This window comes from Clupea harengus, chromosome 11, assembly GCF_900700415.2.
Source record: "Clupea harengus chromosome 11, Ch_v2.0.2, whole genome shotgun sequence".
Classification (NCBI taxonomy): domain Eukaryota; kingdom Metazoa; phylum Chordata; class Actinopteri; order Clupeiformes; family Clupeidae; genus Clupea; species Clupea harengus.
Genome location: NC_045162.1, coordinates 30,046,087 through 30,069,247, shown reverse-complemented (window position 1 = coordinate 30,069,247; position 23,161 = coordinate 30,046,087). Strand labels below are relative to the sequence as shown.

The 23,161-nt window shown below is 40.3% G+C and overlaps 1 protein-coding gene across 2 annotated transcripts in view; it reads left to right on the top strand.

Annotated features, from left to right (window-relative positions):
- The window catches only part of LOC105901278 (neurocalcin-delta A), a 31,266-nt gene extending 9,917 nt beyond the window's left edge, over positions 1-21,349 (top strand). Inside the window, exons 1-4 of one of the 2 annotated variants that reach the window (XM_031576849.2) lie at positions 9,933-10,220; positions 15,212-15,606; positions 17,655-17,760; positions 20,141-21,349. In XM_031576849.2, coding sequence (XP_031432709.1) covers positions 15,229-15,606; positions 17,655-17,760; positions 20,141-20,238 — 582 coding nt within the window. In that variant the 5' untranslated portion in view covers positions 9,933-10,220; positions 15,212-15,228 and the 3' untranslated portion in view covers positions 20,239-21,349. Of the gene's footprint in view, positions 1-9,932; positions 10,221-15,211; positions 15,607-17,654; positions 17,761-20,140 lie in introns of those variants that run through there. The other variant, XM_012828708.3, reaches the window with a different exon arrangement.
- The last annotated feature ends 1,812 nt before the right edge of the window (positions 21,350-23,161 follow it).

Genomic DNA, 23,161 nt, shown 5'->3' with positions numbered 1-23,161 from the left:
ACTTTGCGCCACTATATCGATATATCAGGCCTAAAAAATATTTTCTCCCACATCTATTAGGCCTTATAGATGAAACAAAACCCTGTAACTAGCTTTAAAATCTTGAGAAAACCCCAAAAAGTGGAGGTTGTAGAGAAGGAAAGTTGGAGTTGAGTCTTCATATCACTATCCATGGCTTGGCAAGTAAGGTGTTCAGTGAGTATTGTTTGGGGGTCCACATGCAAAATCCCTCCCTCTACTCAACCCTACTAAGTATTATTGGCTACATTATGGCCAGTGAGGGCTTTGATTGTACAGAAGGACGTTGCATCATGTCAGACACAGTCTTTCCATGCATGGTGAGAATCAGTGGCAGGTTGTAAACCTTGATTGATGTTGACAGATGCCATAGTTCTCAGTGGTCAGTGGAGGTATGTCATAGGGTGTGTGGGCCCTTTGTTGTTGCACGTGTAATATCATATAGCACAAATGCTCATGCTGACGCAGTGAGTTTCAAAAATAGTCAGGAAACCTCTATTTCTGTGACCCCTTCAGATGGCATCACTAGGTCCCTAGGTAGTGTTGAAGTGTATGCTCATAGTGTGTGAGTCTGTTTAAAATTGAAGTGTGGTTTTTCCCTCCACAAAAAAACCTGAATGTATCACAAAATCTACAAAAATAAAGTGTGAGCAAATTAGTACCTGTGACCCTAGGCAGCTTTTTTGAGGGTTTAAAATGTTTATTTTGTAACTAATGGTTGTCTTACTTTGGTAAAATAGAGATATGCTTGAGCAGAAAAAAGATGTCAGTTGCTTCTGTCACAAGTGTCACTGACTTTCTCACACTGTGTGTGGCTCTCCAGAGTGGTATCCATGGTGACCAGACCAAGACAAGACCAGACAACACCAGGCATTTTCTTCTGTAACCTGGCGCCTAAAACATTAGATTATTCTAATAATTACAGCTGTCAAATTAAACAATTGATCTGTACTTAAATTAACTAAATGGTTGTTGTGAAAACACTTGTTGGTTATCATATCCAGGTATTTTTATGCTGAATACTGACATGCAGAATCTGTATTTTCTACGAAGAGGGCAAAATGTTAAGTTGTATCTCAGTGCCACTGTAGTAACAATGTTTTACAGAACGTGATCGAACTGCATAAATAGTGCATTTAGGATTTTATTTCACATTATTTTTCTTGAACCTATTTTAAGTATTTACGTTAAATGCATAACATGATTATGTATATTTTCCCAAGGACAGATTGTTTATTTGCTGAAGTGTGAGGAGCAAGCACAGGCTGTAAACATGAGAGAGCAAAGAAAATCTCTTGACAGTTCCACAAAGTGATATAGTATACTGTGAGAAAGCTATGTAATTAGAACCCAGTGTGATTATAATCTGCCATCAAGTTTTGGCAGAATTTGCAGTAAATGCAGATAATTTTGGCCGCAGATATTATGCTAGCACTAAACTGTATTGCCTACATTAATCACCACTGCAAGTGCATTGGACGAAACCAGAGACTTATTCCACAATCATAAATATATCTTAGCATGTAGGGTAATTGTCTTCTGTACTTTTGAGAAGTACGTTAATTTAGAAAGGTCTGGTGTTAACTTGCTCTGTTATAATGTTAAAAATATGTAATGCTGTGACCTGAAGTTGGCTGACAAATGATGTTAGCTTTACTAGCTAACCGTTAGCTAATTAGACTTGTTGCTGGTGCCTAAGTTGCCAACCTTTTAAGCTATATTTTACCACGCAGTTAATGCACTCACTTTAGTGTCCATGCCATCTGACGGAAAAATACAAGTTCAATGTCCAATTCCATTGAGATTGAGTCTCCTCTGTACTGGACAACTGTGGCCACTTCCACTGGTGATAGTTGACATTGAGAAAGACACGACAGGTGTCGATTACATTTTCTGCATGTGAAAAACATGTCAAAACTTCGACTGAAACACTGAAGCGTATACTGCCCCCATCAGTTCCAGAAGAGGCGCAGCACCAATTCTAACAGATGGCATCGGCACTCACGGTGCTTACGGTGCTTCAAAAAAATGGGCATCGTCGGTGTTTTGTTATTTTAGCATCGAAAGGTATCGTAAGTATCGGTTCTCGTGACATCCCTAATAGGGAGCACCGACAACTGACACATTTAAATATCTTAAGAACCGCTTAAGCTAAAACTTTGAACCTTGATATTAGGGGTGGGAATCTCTTGGCACCTCACGATTCGATTCCGATTCAGAGGTCAACGATTCGATTCTAAACCGATTATCGATTCTAAACCGATTATCGATTATCAATTCTAAACCGATAAAACGATTATCGATGCATCTCGATTTTTAAAACATTTGAGTTTGCTACTCAGAGTCTCAAATCACTTCCTACTTTGTGTTTAATAAAAAAATAGATCCGTTGATTTTTTTTAATTATCAGAGAAAAAGTGTGTCCTTGTCACAATTATGACTTTCTATGAACAATGCAATAATCGATGCAGCTTGCATTTCAACACAAAATGAATGTGTAAAAAAAAAATATATATATATATTCATTTTTTTTTTTTTTTTATTAAAAAAATCGATTATGAACTTTTCTGAATCGAGACAGAATCGTTTTAGAGAGAATCGAGAGAAATCGAAAAATCGATTTTTTTTTCCCCCACCCCTACTTGATATGCTTATACTTGGCCACATCTCCCACAGTTCCATTTGACTTGCTTGACAATATGGCCACCGTAGGCCAATACAAGTTCAGCAGCCATTACCAGCCTGGGTGAATGGCCAATCTTATTGAAATTTGCATAATGGCATAGAAAAGATATACAATATCTACCCAATTGCAAACAAATCAGCCATAACTTGTCACTACAACAAGCTACAACATTTCAAGTACTACAATTCAACATGTTTTCCTCTGTTCCTCTTCCTAACCTTCAAAATTAGTTTTGTCTTTAAATCCGTATCATTTTCAAAATTCAAATGGTCCTCTATCACCAGTCAAATCATTAAACCTTTTGCAACTTGGGGCAGTTCGCACAATATTCTTGGACCCCGGTGATTGCTGATAAAACTAATTATTATTGTATTGTATACCCCTGTCCTGTTATAAATGTTGATACTTGTACGCCTATATCAGTTACTCCACATTAAGTATTGTATTCAAAGACATTTCTAATAATAATCCATATTTTTATATAAACATGCGTATTTATCCAAACTTTTAAAATAAATTCCATACATAGTTATACAGTGAAGCTCATATTGCTGCTTATACATAAATTTCAGAAAATACTCAAACGTACCACAATATTTTATCTGTTCTAAAGTCACACTCGATAATAGGCAATAATAGCATTGCCATAAACCTTACAGGCTTTTCCTTCCAAATAATACACTGACAAATAAAGTTACGGTTTGAAAAATACCACACAGTAGAAAGTACATTGTAAACAAAACTGTACTCCGGTCCAAGTATAATTCCTTTATTTTGAGGCGAGCCATGCCATTTGGAAGTGGTTGGTAGAAGATAAAGAATTCCATTCAAGGAGACGTTTCCACTTGAGCATGTGTAAGTGGAGATATGGAAAGAACAGCATTAAAATATTTTTTATTTCTTACCAAGCTTTTAAATTTCAAGCACAGTGAACCATAATGTGATGTGGAGCTACAGCTTGATCTACTAACTCACTATCTGAGGGGGAACTGGGTGAGTAAGTTTGAATATTTGAACATAGGAGATAATTTATAGGCTAAACTCTTTAGCTTGTTATGCTGTTATAGCCCATAGGTTAGGCTAGGTAAGGTAGATAGCTTATCTAAGCTCTACTGTGTGATTGGAACACACAGGCTACAGTTAGGCAAATGTGTTTTACTCTCTCCAAAGTGCTACAGTGCACACATTTAGAATAGACTCTGGCCATAGTCATGGTCAACTTCATATAGGCTACAGCATAGCCTAGTTTTAGCTTTGTCAACTATGGTAGCCTTTGTTCTCCATTGATGATAAAAAAAATCTGCAGCTATTATCGCCTAGAGATAATTGTATTGTTATGGCGCTATATAAATAAAATTGAATTGAATTGAATTATCGGATACGGGAACTCATTTTCTACATCCAAACTGTTTTTATTAATCTCTCTCTTAATTGTCATTGCAGTAGATTTATTTTATGGCTATAAAAACGATCATACAAACGTATGATTATTTGAGGCTGTTGGCACAGCATATAAATATTTTTGAAATGTTACTCTACCCTACATGCTACAGACAGCAATATCTGACCTTAGCAACTCATTTCATTTCTCTCTATATTATCATTAAAATAAATCCTGACAACTTTTATTGTTCATTCCCTATTGATCATTTGTGGCACGCAAAATAATCAAGTGATCTGATTGTGAGTCAGGGTGGGAGCTCATTTGAGGTTTGTTCGTGCAGCCAAACATCACATATTCACCTAAGTGCTTGACGAGGCTGTGTTTGAACCAATCAAATTCATCAAAACTTGTATCTACCTATTTTCTTAAGGCTATCGAGGAAGTGTCTATTGCTATTGTTTTATTGCCTAGGCCTAATGAAAACACTGAGTGGAAGATGATTGAAACAACTTTATGGACAGACAAATCTAACTTGAGGTGACAAATCTTCATGAGGCGTAGAACATATGAAAAGAGGCTAGAGGAGTACTTGAAGCAATCTGTCAAGCATGGTGGAGGAAATAGGATTGTCTGGGGGTGTTTTGGAGCTGGGAAAGTTGTACACAATGAGACATTTCATCCATTTCATCCTACTTGGGGCCAATGAACCAAAATGATGCAAGCCCTTGTTAGGGATGAAGCAGCCAACTGCAATGCAGTAAACTTTGTAATTGTTGTCAATGATCAAGTCATTGATGAAGGAAAAGTTTCAAGCACAAAATTGTCATTTCAAACTGGGGACACGCCTCTGCCAGGCTGTAATTGTGACAAATGCAGATAAAAGGCAGAAAAAATACTTTTGGCATCCTCTCAATCCATGCTACTGCTTCTTATTCTAGCCATTATTAGCTAGAGTGGTTACAGCTCCTTGTCCTCTCTGGGTTGATCATATACTCTGCTGAAAAAAAAAATCAAAATAATGTAATGTCCGAAGAGACTTGTGTGAGCAGTGGCTATGAGGATTGATTATCATTGGGTGTGGACAAGTATGGAAACAGCCAAACTGGGGACTTTTGAAGTCCTTATTTAACTTCAGTGAGGGGCAGAGGTATGGCTCCAGAGCTGGCAGGGTGGCATGAAGGTCAGTGGTTACACAAAGGACCTTTGACCCCTGTCAGCACACCATCTAAGGGCCCCTGCCGCTGCTGTGTATGACTCTCTTAATCCCCTGGAGCAGTTACAGGAACCAGTAAATGGTCGGTTGAGTCAGTGGGTATGATCTTGGATGTGTGTGTGTGTGTGTGTGTGTGTGTGTGTCCACTGGGATCTCCTGTGGAAAAGCCCTCCCTAAAGCTCAGAAATAGCATGGCAGCTGCCCCACAGTCCACCTCTCCTCTGGTCCCCCACAGATCACACATTCAAGTCTATTAAGATGTTTAACAGGAAGAACTCTATCCTGATTCTTGCCATCATGCAAATGTATGTAACTTTTTCATGTGTATAGTAGAAATAATATTCATATGTATTTACATGGAGGCTATAAATTGGACTTTACATTCACGTTTCTATATCGGACTCCAACAAGTTTGATTCGCACAAATCTGCACTACCCTGTCGCTAGAAATGGCAACTAATTTGGGTATGATTTTAAGGAAACATTTGGACATTATTTCATGTTTAATAATTATTCATATGTTTTGTCATTCAGGTTGTTTTGTAATAACTAAATTAGTTATTTTGGAAATTAGGACTAAAGAAAACATGCTCATATTCTAGAGGAGACGCCCAACAGCATGACTGACCAGCTGCTGTCATGGATCATTTTGCACTTGGGATAATTAGACCTTAAAACAACAAGTTAAGCCAAAGACAGGGATAGAGAGAAGAAGGCAGCGATGGTGTTGCGAATAGAATTGATTTTTCAGCTTGACTAAGCATGAAATGCCAAGATTGTGGTTTTGCTTGCATATACCTGATTCTTCTTAAATCACTCGTAAATAGCTTTCTTACAAAGAATGATGCAGGTATCAGGCATTATTCCCTTGTAGGAAGTGACCATAAGATGCTAACAGTGTGCCTAGACTATTAGCGGTTCACTCAGTAGTGAAAAATACATCTCTGCTTTATTGTTGAACCCAGTTTGATGGAGTATTTTAGCCATTTCTGTAGCCGTAAATAAAGGTTATGACTAAAGATATTGAAGGGAGATGATTAGGGATTATTATTGTTGATGTTGATGTCAAATAATGCAGATGAAAAGCACAAAAGTTTATATTATTATTTAACAAAATGTATTTAAAGTAACCCAGCTCAGCAAGGCAAGCTCATAAAAATGAGTTATAAGAAGACACTTGAAAGTGCCCCCGGGAGGAGGCAGATCTGACGTCATAGGGAAGGGAGTCTATGGGCCAAAACGGCATGTTTACAGCTGTCCATAAAAAGACCATCATTTGTACTTATGTTGTCCGTTGAAAAGTACGGTCCAAAACTCTAGGGGCTTCCACCCCCACCCCAGCACACACCCACACAAAAATAGCATAACATAATGGGGCTTTAATCGCTTCTGAATCCAGATTGGCGCTAGAACTGACATTATTGGGTAGTAATTCAACCACGGAGGTACCACAAATGAATCGTCTGAATTGTTGTGTAGAGAAGGCAAAGCCAGCCGACGCAGTGGCTCTCCTATAGGTGTTATGGGGCTAGTTGTCACAAGGGCACACTCAGAAGTTAGTGGCTACTCATTTTGCACTTAAATATTAAACAACAATCTAATGATTACGAAATATTTTCCCAATTTTGATGTAGTGTTTGCAGTCATTGGGAGAAAAAGTGAAAAGTGTGACACCTAGGGATACAGTGGTACACGGTGTCTTGTGGAACCGTTCGCTACGCACATGTGAACGCGCTATTACAGTGCGCCTGTCAATCTCCTCTAACTTTCAACACTTGCTCACTGCACTGCTGACTGCACGCACATTGGACATTCAAATCCACAGAAAACTCTGGAGCCTGCTAGAATTTCCCCGGAGCCTATCAGCACTCCGTATGCAAGCAGGAGCTGGAGAAGAGAGGGGTGAACTAAAAACTAAAATATCTCAGCTCCAAGTTGTCAATGGCGATCGCTAGCTAGACAGAGAGGAGCACATTTGGAGAGGGCAAAAAGTGTCTTTCAAATCCGGTGTGTGGAAACATTCAGAGTTCAATACGATGACAAGGATAAGAAGACTCAACTTAGTAGAGTCTGCATGCATTGCTTTGCCACTGTTGGCTACTCGAGTGGAAACCGTTCAAACAGCACGTCTCATTGACGTGGCCACCCCTCGGCCCTATCTCAGGTGCAGCAGGCAGAGTTCACTCGCTAGCCAAAACACAACATGAATCTCCTGCTGTTGCTGTGAGTCAGAGCCGCTCCAATATTGAATGGGTTATTCCTTGGCCCGTGCTACGCCTTTCATGGAAATCGATCCAGTAGTCTTTGCGTAATCCTGCTTACAGACAGACAAACTGCACTGAAAACCTACACCAATGCTAACTATGGAAGTAGGCCTTATGGAAGTGAAGTGAAGAGGTCAGATATGTTAGGGAGGAGACATGGGAGAGGTGTGAGTCCTGTATGGAACTATTTGGAATGGAATAATAAAGAGCTGAGTCTGATCTGTGCACCATCCTAAGAGAGACCGTGGACATGGAATCAAAAAATACAAATATATATATATATATATATATATATTGTTAAATGTTTAATTTTTATACGCTGGTCATATTGGGCCTAGACATTGTTCATTCCTACGCAGAACTCTCCTACTTCATCCATAAGGTTATCATACAGGCACTGCTGCCTGATCCTGGGCATCCTATTCTATTGTAGCCTACTGAAAATCCAAACCAGAATTAGTTTGTTTTCTAAGTTTTCCTCTCTTGTTCATACAAATGCTCAAAAAGTCTCAATCTTTTTTCTTTCTTTTTCATGGGGTAATGGTCCTGGTTCCCCCTTTCGGAAATTGGATGCTGTAATTGTATTGCTTTTGCCTAGGGTTTGCCTTGAACAGTGTCACCGCATGAAGCAGTTGGAATTATACAAGAGCAAATGTGCAAGAGAAACTTAAAGGGACCACAGTGCAGTCCCTTACCCTGCGAGCACTATAATAATGAATTTGTACAGATAGACAGACTTCCCAGTTCACCATTAGTCCCCAGAACTTTCTTTCCTTTTATGGTGTTAAGCAAACATCTGAGTACCCGGTCACATTTCTGTGGCACAAAATAGCTCCCAGAGGTTACCCTGGTCTTTCTTCAGTCACCCTTCCATATTCAGGGGCCACGTCGGGGCCCCTACATGCAGCTGGGCTGGCAGATGGAATTCAACAAAAGCCATTGTTCTTCCCACAGTGGAGGAGGAGGAGGAGGAGGAGGAGGAGGAGGAGGAGAGAGGAGTGGGGGAGGAAGAGGAGGAGTGGGGGAGGAGGAGAGAGGGCCAGGGGGGTTGCACACTACATGGTGACCCCTAAGGTCTCTCTATTCTGTGGAGAGGATTGTAGATGATTCTACTGACTACTGAATGTTACTACCTATGCTCTGGATTCCCATTTCTATGGAAGTAAGTGGGGAACACTGCTTAGATTTCCATACGAGAGTCATTTAAAAAGCTGTGTTTTGGGCTTGGTTTTTAGTTGAATGACTGATGAGTCAGTTGAGTTTTTCCTACATTGAGAGTAAGAGTATCTTTACCAGTATCCCATCTACACACCAAGAATGTGTACGGACACTCAGATGGCAGTTGATTTGAAAATAAGCCTGTGATTGCACAAGATGCTGTTAAGAGCTTTTCTGAGCTTTATTTACTGAGTTCTTGACAAAAGCACCACTTTAAGCACATTGCATGTATTAATGGAGTTCATCCACCATCAGACCAAATACCTCCATTCTTTAGATGTGTATAGCAGTATGGGGTGTGTATGTGCATCCAGCTCTGCAAAACTAAGGGTAGGGTATCGATGTGTATCAGTTACCCAGTAACAACGGATGTGATGCACCCTTTTGGATGGCATTGTTTCAATATCACAAGGGCTGAAGCACTTAATGCTCAGTCATTTGCCAGCAGAAAGCTTCAGTGTTTTCTCAATGTAATCTTGGCCATTTACTTCTGTGTAGTTAGTATGTATTTTAGGCTGCGTGCACGATTCTACATTTCTTTTGGCAAACAGTCAGTATTGCCCTATCCTTACTTTTGTGTGAGCATTTAGTTCACACACTGTTTTAGGTCTATGGTCCATGCATTTAGTTCACACACTGTTTTAGGTCTGTGTTCCATTCATTTAGTTCACACACTGTTTTAGGTCTGTGTTCCATTCATTTAGTTCACACACTGTTTAAGGTCTGTGTTCCATGCATTTAGTTCACACACTGTTTAAGGTTTATGGTCCATGCATTTAGTTCACACACTGTTTAAGGTCTGTGTTCCATGCATTTAGTTCACACACTGTTTAAGGTCTATGGTCCATGCATTTAGTTCACACACTGTTTAAGGTCTGTGTTCCATTCATTTGGGATGAAGGTATTCTGCCACATTTGAAGTCTTCACATCACTACGGCAAAGTTTGTGATTTTGTGCTCTCTGCTAATCCAACAGAAGCCTTTGTTGACAACTGCAGCTGTTATAATGAGCTGTTTATTCGTCTAAGCAGCCATAAGCTGACATAATTAGAAATTCCCATGTCTTTTTTTTTCATTTTTCTCTTTAAACATCCCACTCTTATTTAGACAAGGTTTAGAGTTTTTTTTTCAGTGTGACAGATAACCCATTGAAATCACTACAGCACAGTGCTCCTGTTTCCAGGGCAACGCAGACGTGCTGCTTCTTTTCATGTGACCGTAGGGCTCTGACGTTAGAGTGTGTGAGGGGGTGGAGGCAGAGTTCTGCTCTTCAGCTGCTGAGAGTCTAGAAGAATCTTGTGGACTTTGATGAGTCTTGCAGCCTGTTGCTATACCTCCCTGTTTCTGTTTTATTTCACTATTGAAGCTTTTACAGCCAGTACATTGACAATCAGGTTATGGATTGTTGAACACCTCAACCAACAAATCAGCAAAGAGGTAAGGCTTGTCTTGTTTGGCTGATTTTGTCAATAAGAAATCTACAAAATAGAAAAAGAAAAGAAAGCAAACGTGGTAATCGTCTGTTAATGCTAATTTAATCGATCTACAAATTGGTGTTTGTGTTGGAGACAGAGTCATTTGCAAGCTTAGAAAGTAGGTTGCTGTTGTGTCCTTCTGCAGCGAGTTTAAATAAACAAACAGACATGGAGATGCTGTAGATTACCATTCCCTTGGGGGAGATGGCTTGCTCTTCCTCTTTTTCCCCGTCTTATGCACACTTACTTGTCCTCCCTGGCTATCTTTAACCCCACATCCCCACCCCCCACATGCACGCAGGCACACACCCACTGCTTCTCCAAAAGAACACAGGAAATAAGAGGGAAATGCAGTCAGTCCCCTGGGGCTCGGAGATTCAAGCACAGTTTTCTGCTGGTTAATATTGTGAAGGATGATGTCAGCAACAGATCTCATGAAAGAGGGGCTTCGCCCCGAGAGTCATTTTCAACGAGTGTTATTCTTACTTATGTTCAACATGCGTATTTGTTCAAATAAAGATGCTTACCCATTTCAATTAGCAGTCAACAAGCAAGGTTCTTGTTGGTAGTAGTCTCTATGGTGCAAAACAAACATGCTTGTAGACTTGTTAACGAGTGATTGAATTCAGAAGGAATTATGAGCAAATGCCTAAAACCTGAAGAGCATGATTGAAGATGCAGAGGAATACGAGGAGATACTGTACACCATTGCTTAATCAACATAACCACATAGGTTCCCCCCCCCCCCCCCCCATCAAGCTGCATAGTGGACACTCAGTCTTTTGAACACCCACTATGCAGCTTGATAGGTGGGGGGGGGGTTCCTATAGATAATTGTGTTGGTATTTATATAGAAACAAACACACCATGCAGTTCCTATAGATAATTGTGTGGGTATTTATATAGAAACAAACACAGCATAGTTCCTATAGAGAATTGTGTGGGTATTTATATAGAAACAAACACAGCATGCAGGAGCCTGTTTGAAGCGATATTGCACTCTGGTGGAGGAAAATGATATAGCATCCCGAGGGTATCCACCTGGTCGTGATGCAAGTCTCAGTGCTCCTTTTGTTTTAAATGTACAGGGGGGTCAGTGATGGCAAAGCCAGCTCTTCTGACAGAATGTGTGTAGGAGGTGATTAGTCCTGCCACAGCTGCGTTCCTGTGTTGTCTGTCCTAGCTGTTCTTCCAGCTTGAGTGCTGTGTGGCAGTGCTTGTGTATTTATATTGCGTGTGGGTGTAGGCAAGGGAGAGTTTGTGGTTGTGTGGAGTCATATGGGATTGGTCTTATCTCTATATATTTTTCAAATTGAAAATTTCATAATTTTTTTATTTGAGACAGACAGACATATAGATGGACAAGCTATATATATACACGCACTGTACAGCATTAAAGCATACACCCACTTTAAACATGAAGATATGTTTCTGATTCGCAAATAATTGAAAGATGATGAAACCCAGTGAAATCCATCCCTAACTGAAAATATAAATACACCAATCCCTAGAAATACACCAAACCTTTTAACTTTACAACCCTGTGTTCCTATTGTCTTTCCTTACACCTCCATCAGTATATTTAATCAGGTGTTACTGAAGGACCTGTTACAAAGACAACATTGACATATAATAAACATATACGTACTTAGTTCCAACACAGAAAGATATTAATAACTGAAAGTAGTAAATTAGGCAAGTTCATTGACCCTTCTTGACACTGAGCAACATACTGTCATGTCTAGCCGGTTCCACTCTTTGAGGATGACCACCTTCAGTGCCTTGATGTTTTAGAGAGAGTGCTGCTCAACTTTTCTCTCTAAAATTCCCAATAAGTTAAATATAGTTGAAATCATGTGGTATACTTGGCCACTGCATCATTTTCACCTTTGTCTTCCTTAATAATACAATTCTGGCCTTGAAAGAAAGTGCATGAATATTGAGGATCTCTCAATATTTCGCAGTTCATGGTGCCATCAATGAGGTACGATTCCCCCACACTCAGCACTTATATACTTCCCATATAAGACGTTTTTCACTGCGAGGGACAATGCACTTCTCATTGTAGTGCAACGCCATACATTTGGGATGGCATGAGGATTCCAAATTGAATCAGAATGACTCTGAATCCTACAAATCGGAGTGTTGAAGTCAAAACAGAGTGTCTGAGTGTTGAAGTCAAAACAGAGTGTCTGAGTGTTGAAGTCAAAACAGAGTGTCTGAGTGTTGAAGTCAAAACAGAGTGTCTGAGTGTTGAAGTCAAAACAGAGTGTCTGAGTGTTGAAGTCTAAAGAGGCCTTTTTGTGCTTTGGCTTCCAGCATGGAATACAACTATACATTCCCCTTCTGTGCAAGGTGGATTGTAATGTTTGATCCACTCCAGTTTGGCTTTTCACAACTTTGACCAATTCTTTTGCGATTCTCTTTTACTCTTCTTGGTGCCATTGTTGTCTGTGTAAGGGTGAGAGTGATTTCAGTAGGTTAAGTAGCACTTCTAATGGTCAACCAGTTATACTTGTGGGAATGTGATGGTTCAACAGACCCATCTACAGCTCAACTGTCCTTAATTAACATCAGAAATCATTTTGTGAGCTTTGATTTTGTGACTTTCAGGGAAGTGTGCTAATTTTTGCAACATGCCCTTTTATCATTTTAACAAGAAAGTCCAATTTTCCTGTTTAGTTGGTAGTTGATCAACCACTGTTGCAGTGCAAACATTGCATTACATAGAAACCCCCCCACATTTTCAGATGGGGTGTACTCATTCATGATGACAAGACTTACACTCATAAGTTTGGACCTTTACATCACTGGATATTGGTCATTATGGGCCACACCTTGACATTTGATTGATGGCTAAGGCCTGCTTGCATGTGCGTGGCAGCTGCACCTGTTGGTCACCTGTTGATTTTCATTTGGGCCCCCATGTTAACAGGTCGCAGCGTGCACACAATATCACATGTTAGCAGGTCGCAGCATGCAGCATGCACACAACATCACATGTTAACAGGTCGCAGCATGCAGCATGCACACAACATCACATGTTAACAGGTCGCAGCATGCACACAACATCACATGCTAACAGATCGCAGCATGCACTCAACATCACATGTAAACAGGTTGCAGCAGGCACACATGTTAACAGGTTGCAGCATGCACACAACATCACATGCTAACAGATCGCAGCATACACACTGCCTGCATGAGATGTGTGTCTCAGGTGCGTCTCGAGCCGCTGCAGCGTGAGTCATGTAGAGTTTCACCATGTAACCTATTAAGCATGAGGTAAGCTGTTCTCAGCAAAAGTAGACAATAAAAAGATGTTTTTTTTTTTTTTTTAAAGATTTTTTTTTGGGCTTTTATCGATAGTCTTAGTGAAGAGTGGGACAGGAAATGAGAGGGAGAAATTACATCAGGCCGGAATCGAACCTGTGTCCTCCATGGGCATCAAGCCCAAATGTGGGCGGGGCTACTGGTTGCGCCACAGTGCCCCCCATAAAAAGATGTTTTAATATTATATTGACATCAAAAGTGGATGATGATGCCGAGCAAGCACTTCTCCTGCAGCAGCAGGTTTGATGTCTGCGCTATTTGTCTGGATGGTCTGAAGGTCTTTGTGAGAATTGAATGAATGACTTGAATCTTCATGAGCTCTACTGTGTTGCTGTGATATCTAGTAAAGTTAGCATGCTAACCAGCTAGTTGTCTTTTCACCCCACAACAAAAGAATTAAAGTAGACAACTTACTTCACAGCTCCAGGACTGTGTCCAACACGGACAGCTACAGGACCAATTCAAAGATATTGATATTGCATTACAATCGCAGACTATACTTTTTTTTATTTACCAGAGTACAACGTGTATATGTATAAATACACTAATACTTTCACTAACACAAAGTGAGTTTGCCCCTATAGATATCATGTACAAGACGGATGTTACCATGCATGCCAAGCTTTTCATCTCTGAGCATCGTCGTTTGATCATTTCTCTATCTAGCTTTGGTTTGTTATGGTGCTATTTATCTATCTAGCTTTGGTTTGTGTATGGTGCTATTTATCTGTCTAGCTTTGGTTTGTTATGGTGCTATTTAGTACCCTGTGCGACGCGTGGAGGCTGGACCAGTTGGATGAACGCGGGGTGTATACCTGCATGTCACACAGACTACACCACTGATACACTCCTCCCTGTGGCCCCATTAGTATTAGTAACACACACAAAATGATATGCGGTGGCATGATTTTTAATCTATAGGTGCCAGTAGGCCTTTCCCGACAAACAGTTTTAACAAACAAACAAACTAATTAATTAAGAATAGCACATATACAAGCAGAACAAGCAATATAACAGATCCAAACAACAAAATTCCACAAACATGATATACAGTATTGCCTGCATATCTATGCAATAGAGGTGAATGAATGTTGTGTGTTTTGTTTGTGAGTTATTGATGTTAGTGTGAAAAGAACGGTACTTAAAAAAAATGTCCTCTGGCACGAACTCGCACCATTCCACACCTGCTCCAAACTTGGCCCTTGACTCAGTAGTATCCCTGTGTGTCTTTCCTACGTTAAGAACTTGATTAGTAGTTTTAACCACCAGATCTTTAGACTCTGCTGCTCTAAAACATTAGGAGAAAGTTTATCCACAATCTAGTCTTTGGCAATTCTAAAAATAATTTCATCTACAGTGTCACTCTACTGATTTCATTAAGGCTGGGGATAGTGGAGATAAGAAAGACCATATTCATTTTGGGCTGGCTATTAACATGAAGGTTCATTCAGTTCTTGTTAGAAGTATTACAGGCCATTGGGGGAATCCACCTCCATTTCAAAACCTCCATTACCAGAATGAGAAAGTTTGCTTCATCTGGTTGGATTGAATGTGACATTTGAAGACTTACCCTGTAGTTCTTGTATAAGTGGTATGACGATTGCTCTTTTTATCCTGTAGTTACACCAGAGATCATCATGGGAAAACAGAACAGCAAGCTGCGGCCTGAAATGATGCAGGACCTGTTGGAAAGTACTGACTTCACTGAGCATGAGATCCAGGAATGGTACAAGGGTTTTCTGAGGGACTGCCCCAGTGGAAATCTCTCCATGGAAGAGTTCAAGAAGATCTATGGCAACTTTTTCCCTTATGGAGATGCCTCTAAGTTTGCTGAACATGTGTTTCGCACCTTTGATGCCAATGGCGATGGCACAATAGACTTCCGGGAGTTCATCATTGCTCTGAGTGTGACATCACGCGGAAAGCTGGAGCAGAAGTTGAAATGGGCTTTCAGTATGTACGATCTGGATGGCAATGGGTATATCAGCAAGTCGGAGATGCTGGAAATTGTACAGGTATCAATATGAATGCTTGCTTTCATACAAAATGTTCATGTGTTACGCTTAGGATGTTCTTGGGAATTCTGTGTTGCACAGATAGATTAGATAGACAATAGATTTTTAAACCACACAAAAAAGATTTACTGTTACTAGGCGAGTATTGGATATATATAGACATACCATCTTTGTATAGGAGGATTTTTATGCCGTACAGTTTTATTTTATAGACATATTAAGTTGCACTTCTTCAACAACTCCATATATCACTAACAATAGATACGAATAAAATAAAACTATTATACTCTAATAAAACTTAACAGACTATTGGGGGCAATGAGACACATCTTTCCCTTCCTTTCCTTTTGTTCCATGAAAGGGCGAGGACAGAACACAACAGAGATAGGGACGAGGACAGAACACAACAGAGATAGGGACGAGGACAGAACACAACAGAGATAGGGACGAGGACAGAACACAGCAGAGATAGGGACGAGGACAGAACACAACAGAGATAGGGACGAGGACAGAACACAACAGAGATAGGGCCGAGGACAGAACACAACAGAGATAGGGACGAGGACAGAACACAACAGAGATAGGGCCGAGGACAGAACACAACAGAGATAGGGCCGAGGACAGAACACAACAGAGATAGGGCCGAGGACAGAACACAACAGAGATAGGGCCGAGGACAGAACACAACAGAGATAGGGCCGAGGACAGAACACAACAGAGATAGGGACGAGGACAGAACACAACAGAGATAGGGACGAGGACAGAACACAACAGAGATAGGGACGAGGACAGAACACAACAGAGATAGGGACGAGGACAGAACACAGCAGAGATAGGGCCGAGGACAGAACACAAAAGAGATAGGGACGAGGACAGAACACAACAGAGATAGGGACGAGGACAGAACACAACAGAGATAGGGCCGAGGACAGAACACAACAGAGATAGGGACGAGGACAGAACACAACAGAGATAGGGACGAGGACAGAACACAACAGAGATAGGGACGAGGACAGAACACAACAGAGATAGGGACGAGGACAGAACACAACAGAGATAGGGACGAGGACAGAACACAACAGAGATAGGGACGAGGACAGAACACAACAGAGATAGGGACGAGGACAGAACACAACAGAGATAGGGACGAGGACAGAACACAACAGAGATAGGGACGAGGACAGAACACAACAGAGATAGGGACGAGGACAGAACACAACAGAGATAGGGCCGAGGACAGAACACAACAGAGATAGGGCCGAGGACAGAACACAACAGAGATAGGGACGAGGACAGAACACAACAGAGATAGGGACGAGGACAGAACACAACAGAGATAGGGACGAGGACAGAACACAACAGAGATAGGGACGAGGACAGAACACAACAGAGATAGGGACGAGGACAGAACACAACAGAGATAGGGACGAGGACAGAACACAACAGAGATAGGGACGAGGACAGAACACAACAGAGATAGGGACGAGGACAGAACACAACAGAGATAGGGCCGAGGACAGAACACAACAGAGATAGGGACGAGGACAGAACACAACAGAGATAGGGACGAGGAGTCAAAGCACACACACACAGAAGGGACAGCTAGCAACGTTTTGAATTTGTGTATTGACTTAGTCACAGACTGCATCTTTAACATTAGCTCTTCTTTATGCTTTACTTTAAGATTTTTCTGTAACTAATTTGACACACTCAACTAAACTTAAGGCGTCTGCATTAAATGTTTGGTTTCCCACTTATAATTTGATATACCCGAGGGAGTGAGAGTATGAGAGTAATGTCACTTATAATTTGATATACCTGAGAGTATGAGAGTAATGTCACTTATAATTTGATATACCTGAGGGAGTGAGAGTAATGTCACTTATAATTTGATATACCCGAGAGAATGAGAGTAATGTCACTTATAATTTGATATACCTGAGGGAGTGAGAGTAATGTCACGTGTAGTCCTTGTTGATGCAGTTGTATGTATCTATAGCTATAATTTGAATAACTTTTTCAACTCTGTTCAAATGATTATGTGACAGGCCATCTACAAGATGGTGTCCTCTGTGATGAAGATGCCCGAAGATGAGTCAACACCGGAGAAGCGAACAGAGAAAATCTTCAGACAGATGGACACAAATCGAGATGGTAAAAGCTTTATCTTTGAACTTTTCTTCCTATCTGAACTGAACATTATTAGCACTTACCAAAGAGACATTGTAGGTTGAGGGTGATCAATCAACCTGTGAAAAGAATGCAGTCTGTCCGTCCAAATTTCTCATCCTGCTGTTCTTGTCATGAGGACGGAATATAGCCATAATTGATAGGATATTATGTACTTTATGGATCTCTGAAGTGAATTTAATAAAAAAAATTAACAGACAGAGCTTACTTGTCTACCATATTTTCCTGACTATAAAGCGCACAGTATATAAACCACATGACAATATTTGATGTAATTTTCTAAAACAAACAGGTGTGTTGATCACGCACGTGTATTAACCCCAGTTTATTCAGTGTTCCATCATCCTGTCACGTATAACTAAATGCAGTGGGATGGGACACTCTCTCCTTGCAACATTGAATAAACTGCGTGATCAACACACCTGTTTGTTTTATAAAATGACATCAAATATTGTATACTGTGCAGTTTATAGTCGGGAAAAAAGACAAGTAAGCTCTGTCTGTTAATTTTGTTTTACGAAATTTCCATCATAGATCAATAAAGTACATAATATAATTTGAGTTAAAGAATAAGTGGTATCTCTTGCTAGATCCTCCAGTGTCACTTAGGAATAAGATGTCCCTTCAATACAAATTTTTTTCACAGGGATCTTTTACAGGGTCTGCTATCCAGTATTTGATTTGAATCATAATGAAATGTAATGTGTATTGTGTTGTATTGTACCTTGATATGTTGTTGTGCTTACATGACAATATTATATATTGTATATTGCGATGTCTGTACAGTTAATTCATCTTTAAAGCTTTGAGGCTTTTTTTTTACATGGATACGATCCAATGCCAGGGCCTTGACAGCTATCATGCTGCAGTCATTATCAGAGAATAATAGGGATTAAGTACTGTTAAATTGTGGCATAACTAGTACAAGGCTGAAAATATGTTTAGGAAATAATAAATACCCATGGTACTAATACTGGAACAAACGAATTGGGTGCTTATACCACAAAGTGAAAGGTGTTCTGCCATTCCACTGCACTTGTGTGTTGATATGTATATCAGGTTGTTTTAGTATGTCTCTTCCTCTTCAGATTCATGTAGAAAAGCCACCCCCCCCCCCCCCCGCCCCCGGTCTGTTCTTTGTGCACTAGAAGTTCATTCTGATTTCCCTATTTGAAGAGAGACCTACCGTAAATCCTCAAATTGTGGCCGGGGTCTTTTATTTACTTAGGCTGCACAGCACACAGGCCTTTATTTGGGGCAGGCTTGTATTAGGGGCATGCCTTTATTTCTTACTTATTATACGGCTATTCAGAATGTTCCAAAAAGTTCCGTTGATTTAGATGGGCACCCCAACGTTCGCAGGTCTAATTTCTTGATATTCACCACTGCGAAAAGTTAATGGCCGCTGTCATTGGCACCGGGTTTTGTGCTTCTAATTCACATCTTTCATATCATTCCGCAAGTAGTCCGGTCATTTAACGTAGTGGAAAGTCATTGTAACTTGAAGTCAGCAAGTAATGGGTTGCTACGCAACACCTGGAACTTTAAAGTTCTATTAGCCTGAAGAACAATTTTTCTTAGCAGAAATCACGAAACGGCAACAAAATCATTAAAAAGGGGTATTTTGGAGGAATGTCTTCTATCGTTTTGGCAAGTAACTGTATAATAACAAATTCGCCTAGTAGACTGAAACATTTCTTTTTTTATTTGCAAACAGCCCATGAAATTAGTCAACAACATTAAACATGAGGAGAACATGTCTATGAAATGCATTCAATTAAATTGTGATGTCTGCTTTGTGCTGATGGACTGATGCTGGTAGGCTACAGTAAAATAGGCTACCTGTACCTTATTTTACCCCCGGCCTGTATTCGGGGCCCGGCCTTTATATGTCCGTATCGACCACGCCCCCGGCTATTATCTGAAGCCCGGCCTCTAATTGAATCCCGGTCTTTATTTGAGGATTTACGGTATTCTTATGTATTTTTATTTGTCTTGATTTTAAGTAGTAAAACCAATGTGATTTTTGATGCATGAAGTTTCAACCCCAATGTGTGATTGATAATGATGGGCCCTCAAAGCTTCATATATGTGTGTGTGGGGGTGGGGGGGGGTACCCCTCAATGACCAGGCTGTGATCGGGAGAGGTTCAGTTCAGTTGTATGCAGCCGTAGAAAAATCTCATGACCACAAAACCTGTTGTGCCCTTCATTGGTTGTTTCCATATCATTCGAGTTCATGAGCTTTTTCTCTTAAAAGGCAAAACTTCCGTCCCCTTGTGATTATATTCCTTATTATAATGAATAACCAGAGACTGAACATGATATTTTGTGTGTTTTCTCAGGCAAACTTTCTCTGGAAGAATTCATTAAGGGAGCGAAGAGTGACCCATCCATTGTGCGGCTGTTGCAGTGTGACCCCAGCAGTGCTGGCCAGTTCTGATTGGGAGGCCTCATCTCAGACGTCCTTCACCCCAAATTCTAAAATGTATTTATGTATTTTATTTCAGTTGTTAAAACTGCTATACCTCTCTTCTCTCCAGACTGTATAACTGAGGGCTGAATCCTCAAGTCTGTCTATGCCTATGTCTGGGTCTCGGCCAACTGCACTCTAACGGACACAAACTTTTTCTTTGTGTTACAACTTGCAAACCTTAAGACACACTCATGAAGACATGCTTTTAGCCAAAGCTAACTGGCTGTGTTTACACTCTAGAATGGGATCCTTAGATGAATGTGAATGACAGCCAAGCACTGTTGAAGATTAGAAGCGCCAACCAAGTCGCCTGATGAGTTTTTAGTCTAGTCTAACTAGGTGACTTTATAGGAATTGTTTTGAGATGAAATTTTACGAAGGAAGTATTAACAGAAAAGGAAAGAAGGCCTTACAGTTAAGCATATAATGGTAAAATGCAAAGACTCCAGCTAAGGATTACAAGCTTTTTGATATCTAGGCAGGGATTGATTAGGAAATTAGTGATGTGGTCCAGAAAACGTATATACATCTTGTATGTGTCAATGCCTTAATGAAGTCTGTTCCGTCAGCTACATTAGTATACTCACATGACCCTTCATGAGTATGTGTTGTAGATGCAGAGAAAGCGGTGTAGATTTGTAGGGATTATAAAATGGAGAGAATTTTTTCACAGACTCTTAGGTTATGTTTACAAGGCGGATGTTTTGCCTCTATCTGATTTGTTTTTAGACCGCCTTGGTACACCCACTAAAAGGAGTGACTCAAAGGTGATTTCTATTTTCATACAAGTCCAAACTGACCCTTGAAACCATCCATACGTGCTCAAATGTTTTAGATGGCACTGGTTGGACGAGGGTTTTCAAACAAACACGACACAAAAGCCCAAATCAGAAATAACATTCATCAAGTTGGTTTGGTTTGCAAGTTGTACGTAACACACAGTGCATTTCTTAAATGTTGCAGCACAAGAGAAAGAAACTCCTAGTTTTTCCTGGACGTGGGGAGCAATGATTTCTGAAACCTCATTGCGAATGCTGTCCATGGACAGAGAGCAAGTTGTCAGTAGTGGTATAGAAAACCTTGAAAATGTGACAAACCATGAATTGTGAAGGGAAACATTTGAAATGTTGCACAAGCAGTTATTCATACACATAGAAAAACTTGTCCTACCACTGACACAAATGCCATTGGATTTCCATGTACTTTAAAAACTCCCGTCTGTGGACATACAGTTGCATGAGCAGATAATTACCTCATGTGAATGTGGCACAGCCGATATTAAGGTATCCAATGCCATGCGCTTTTGTCCTGTTTACACTGGCATGACTCATCGGGTTTGGGCCATTTGAATTGGGTTACATTTACCATAGAGTGTAAATATAGCCTTAGATATCCTGTCTGAAGAATGTGACATTGTGATTATAGTAAAGATGCTGAGTACACATGCTAAGGCAAAACACCGGATGTTTTTAATCCATACTAAGCGTACTATTTTATAGTATGAAAACTGAAGTATGTATTTGAAATAATTTGAGGGTGCGAACTCGTGTGAGTTTGTATGGTTGTAAGTGTGTGCTCATGCTAATTTGTTGTAATCAGATGTGGGTATGCAGACCAGAGGACGCCTAGAAGGGACAAAATCACGTTCATTTGTGGTGCATTTTGTGCTGCATGTACTATTGAAATATTGTTCGTGGAGGTTTGTTTTTGTAAAGTAATAGAAGGAGATGTTGAATGGTTTTGATTGTAATGGAGGTTAATATGCTGACATGTCACTCTTCAACATCACTATCTCAGAATCCAAACCAGTTTTGCTGGGAAAAACGGCAGCAAAACAGCAAACACAAATGACAGCCCCTATATTTGAAGGGGGGTGGGGGGGGTGGGGGGTTATTGTTTCACAGCGAAACATGACTGGGTCACATTTTAAAGCAGAACCAGCTTCGGTGGTCACAAATATCTTGTCAAAATAGAGTATTTTCATCTGACATTGTTTATGAAAAGAATTGAACACAAGTTTTATTTAGATCCTTTAAACATATATAAAGGGTTAAGCACTGCTTCTAAAGAGCCAAGATCAAAATACATTTGCATTTAGTACCAGTTTATCTCTTACATGCCATTTCATTTTCATTTGTGTTCTTTCATTGCCAGATATTTCCCATGGCCGCTACTTTTCAGATATGTCCTGATGTTTTCTCAAAAAACAGGCAAAGTTCTGCGCACCAACTCTTTTATCACCAATTTCATTCTTTAGGGGATGATGTCGTACGTACGGTTGTATGCTAAACTTTGGGCTCCCCTGTGGAAATGACAAATGTTGTTCATGGAAGTAAATAGAACCCCTGTAGCAAAGAAGCAATGGGGCTTATTTCAAATGTTAATGCCATGTTACTTTGTATTTAATAAACTTAAAATAGATTGTGGTAATTGTGGTGAGTGAAAAAGTTTGGGTGCCCTGCTAAGTCAGATGTAAGTAACATTTCTTCGCCAGATGTCAAACAGATTTTCAATTTAATTTGCAGATTTCAAGGCATATTTTGAGGTTTGTCATCCAGTTGTAGAAAATGTGTTTCAGGCTTCAGTTTCTTCATTGACTGCATAACGTTTGCATCCAGGCCGACTTCTTCTGCGTGGATCCTGTGGCAATAGCTGCTACAAATTCCCAAATCACACAGAATAGAATCGACTTCCATGCCGTTGTCAAGGAGTTCGTTTCATCCCGTGCGGCTCCTCTTCTCTGATATAATCCTGGCTTATCTAATGCAGTTTTCTTAGTCTTCCAAATCTCACCTTGACCATCATAGTTACCCTTAACAGCCATTTCTTAATAACATTTAGGTCATCTGTCATGGCAAGACAGAGATGCTTTGACTGACCTTTGTGCTGC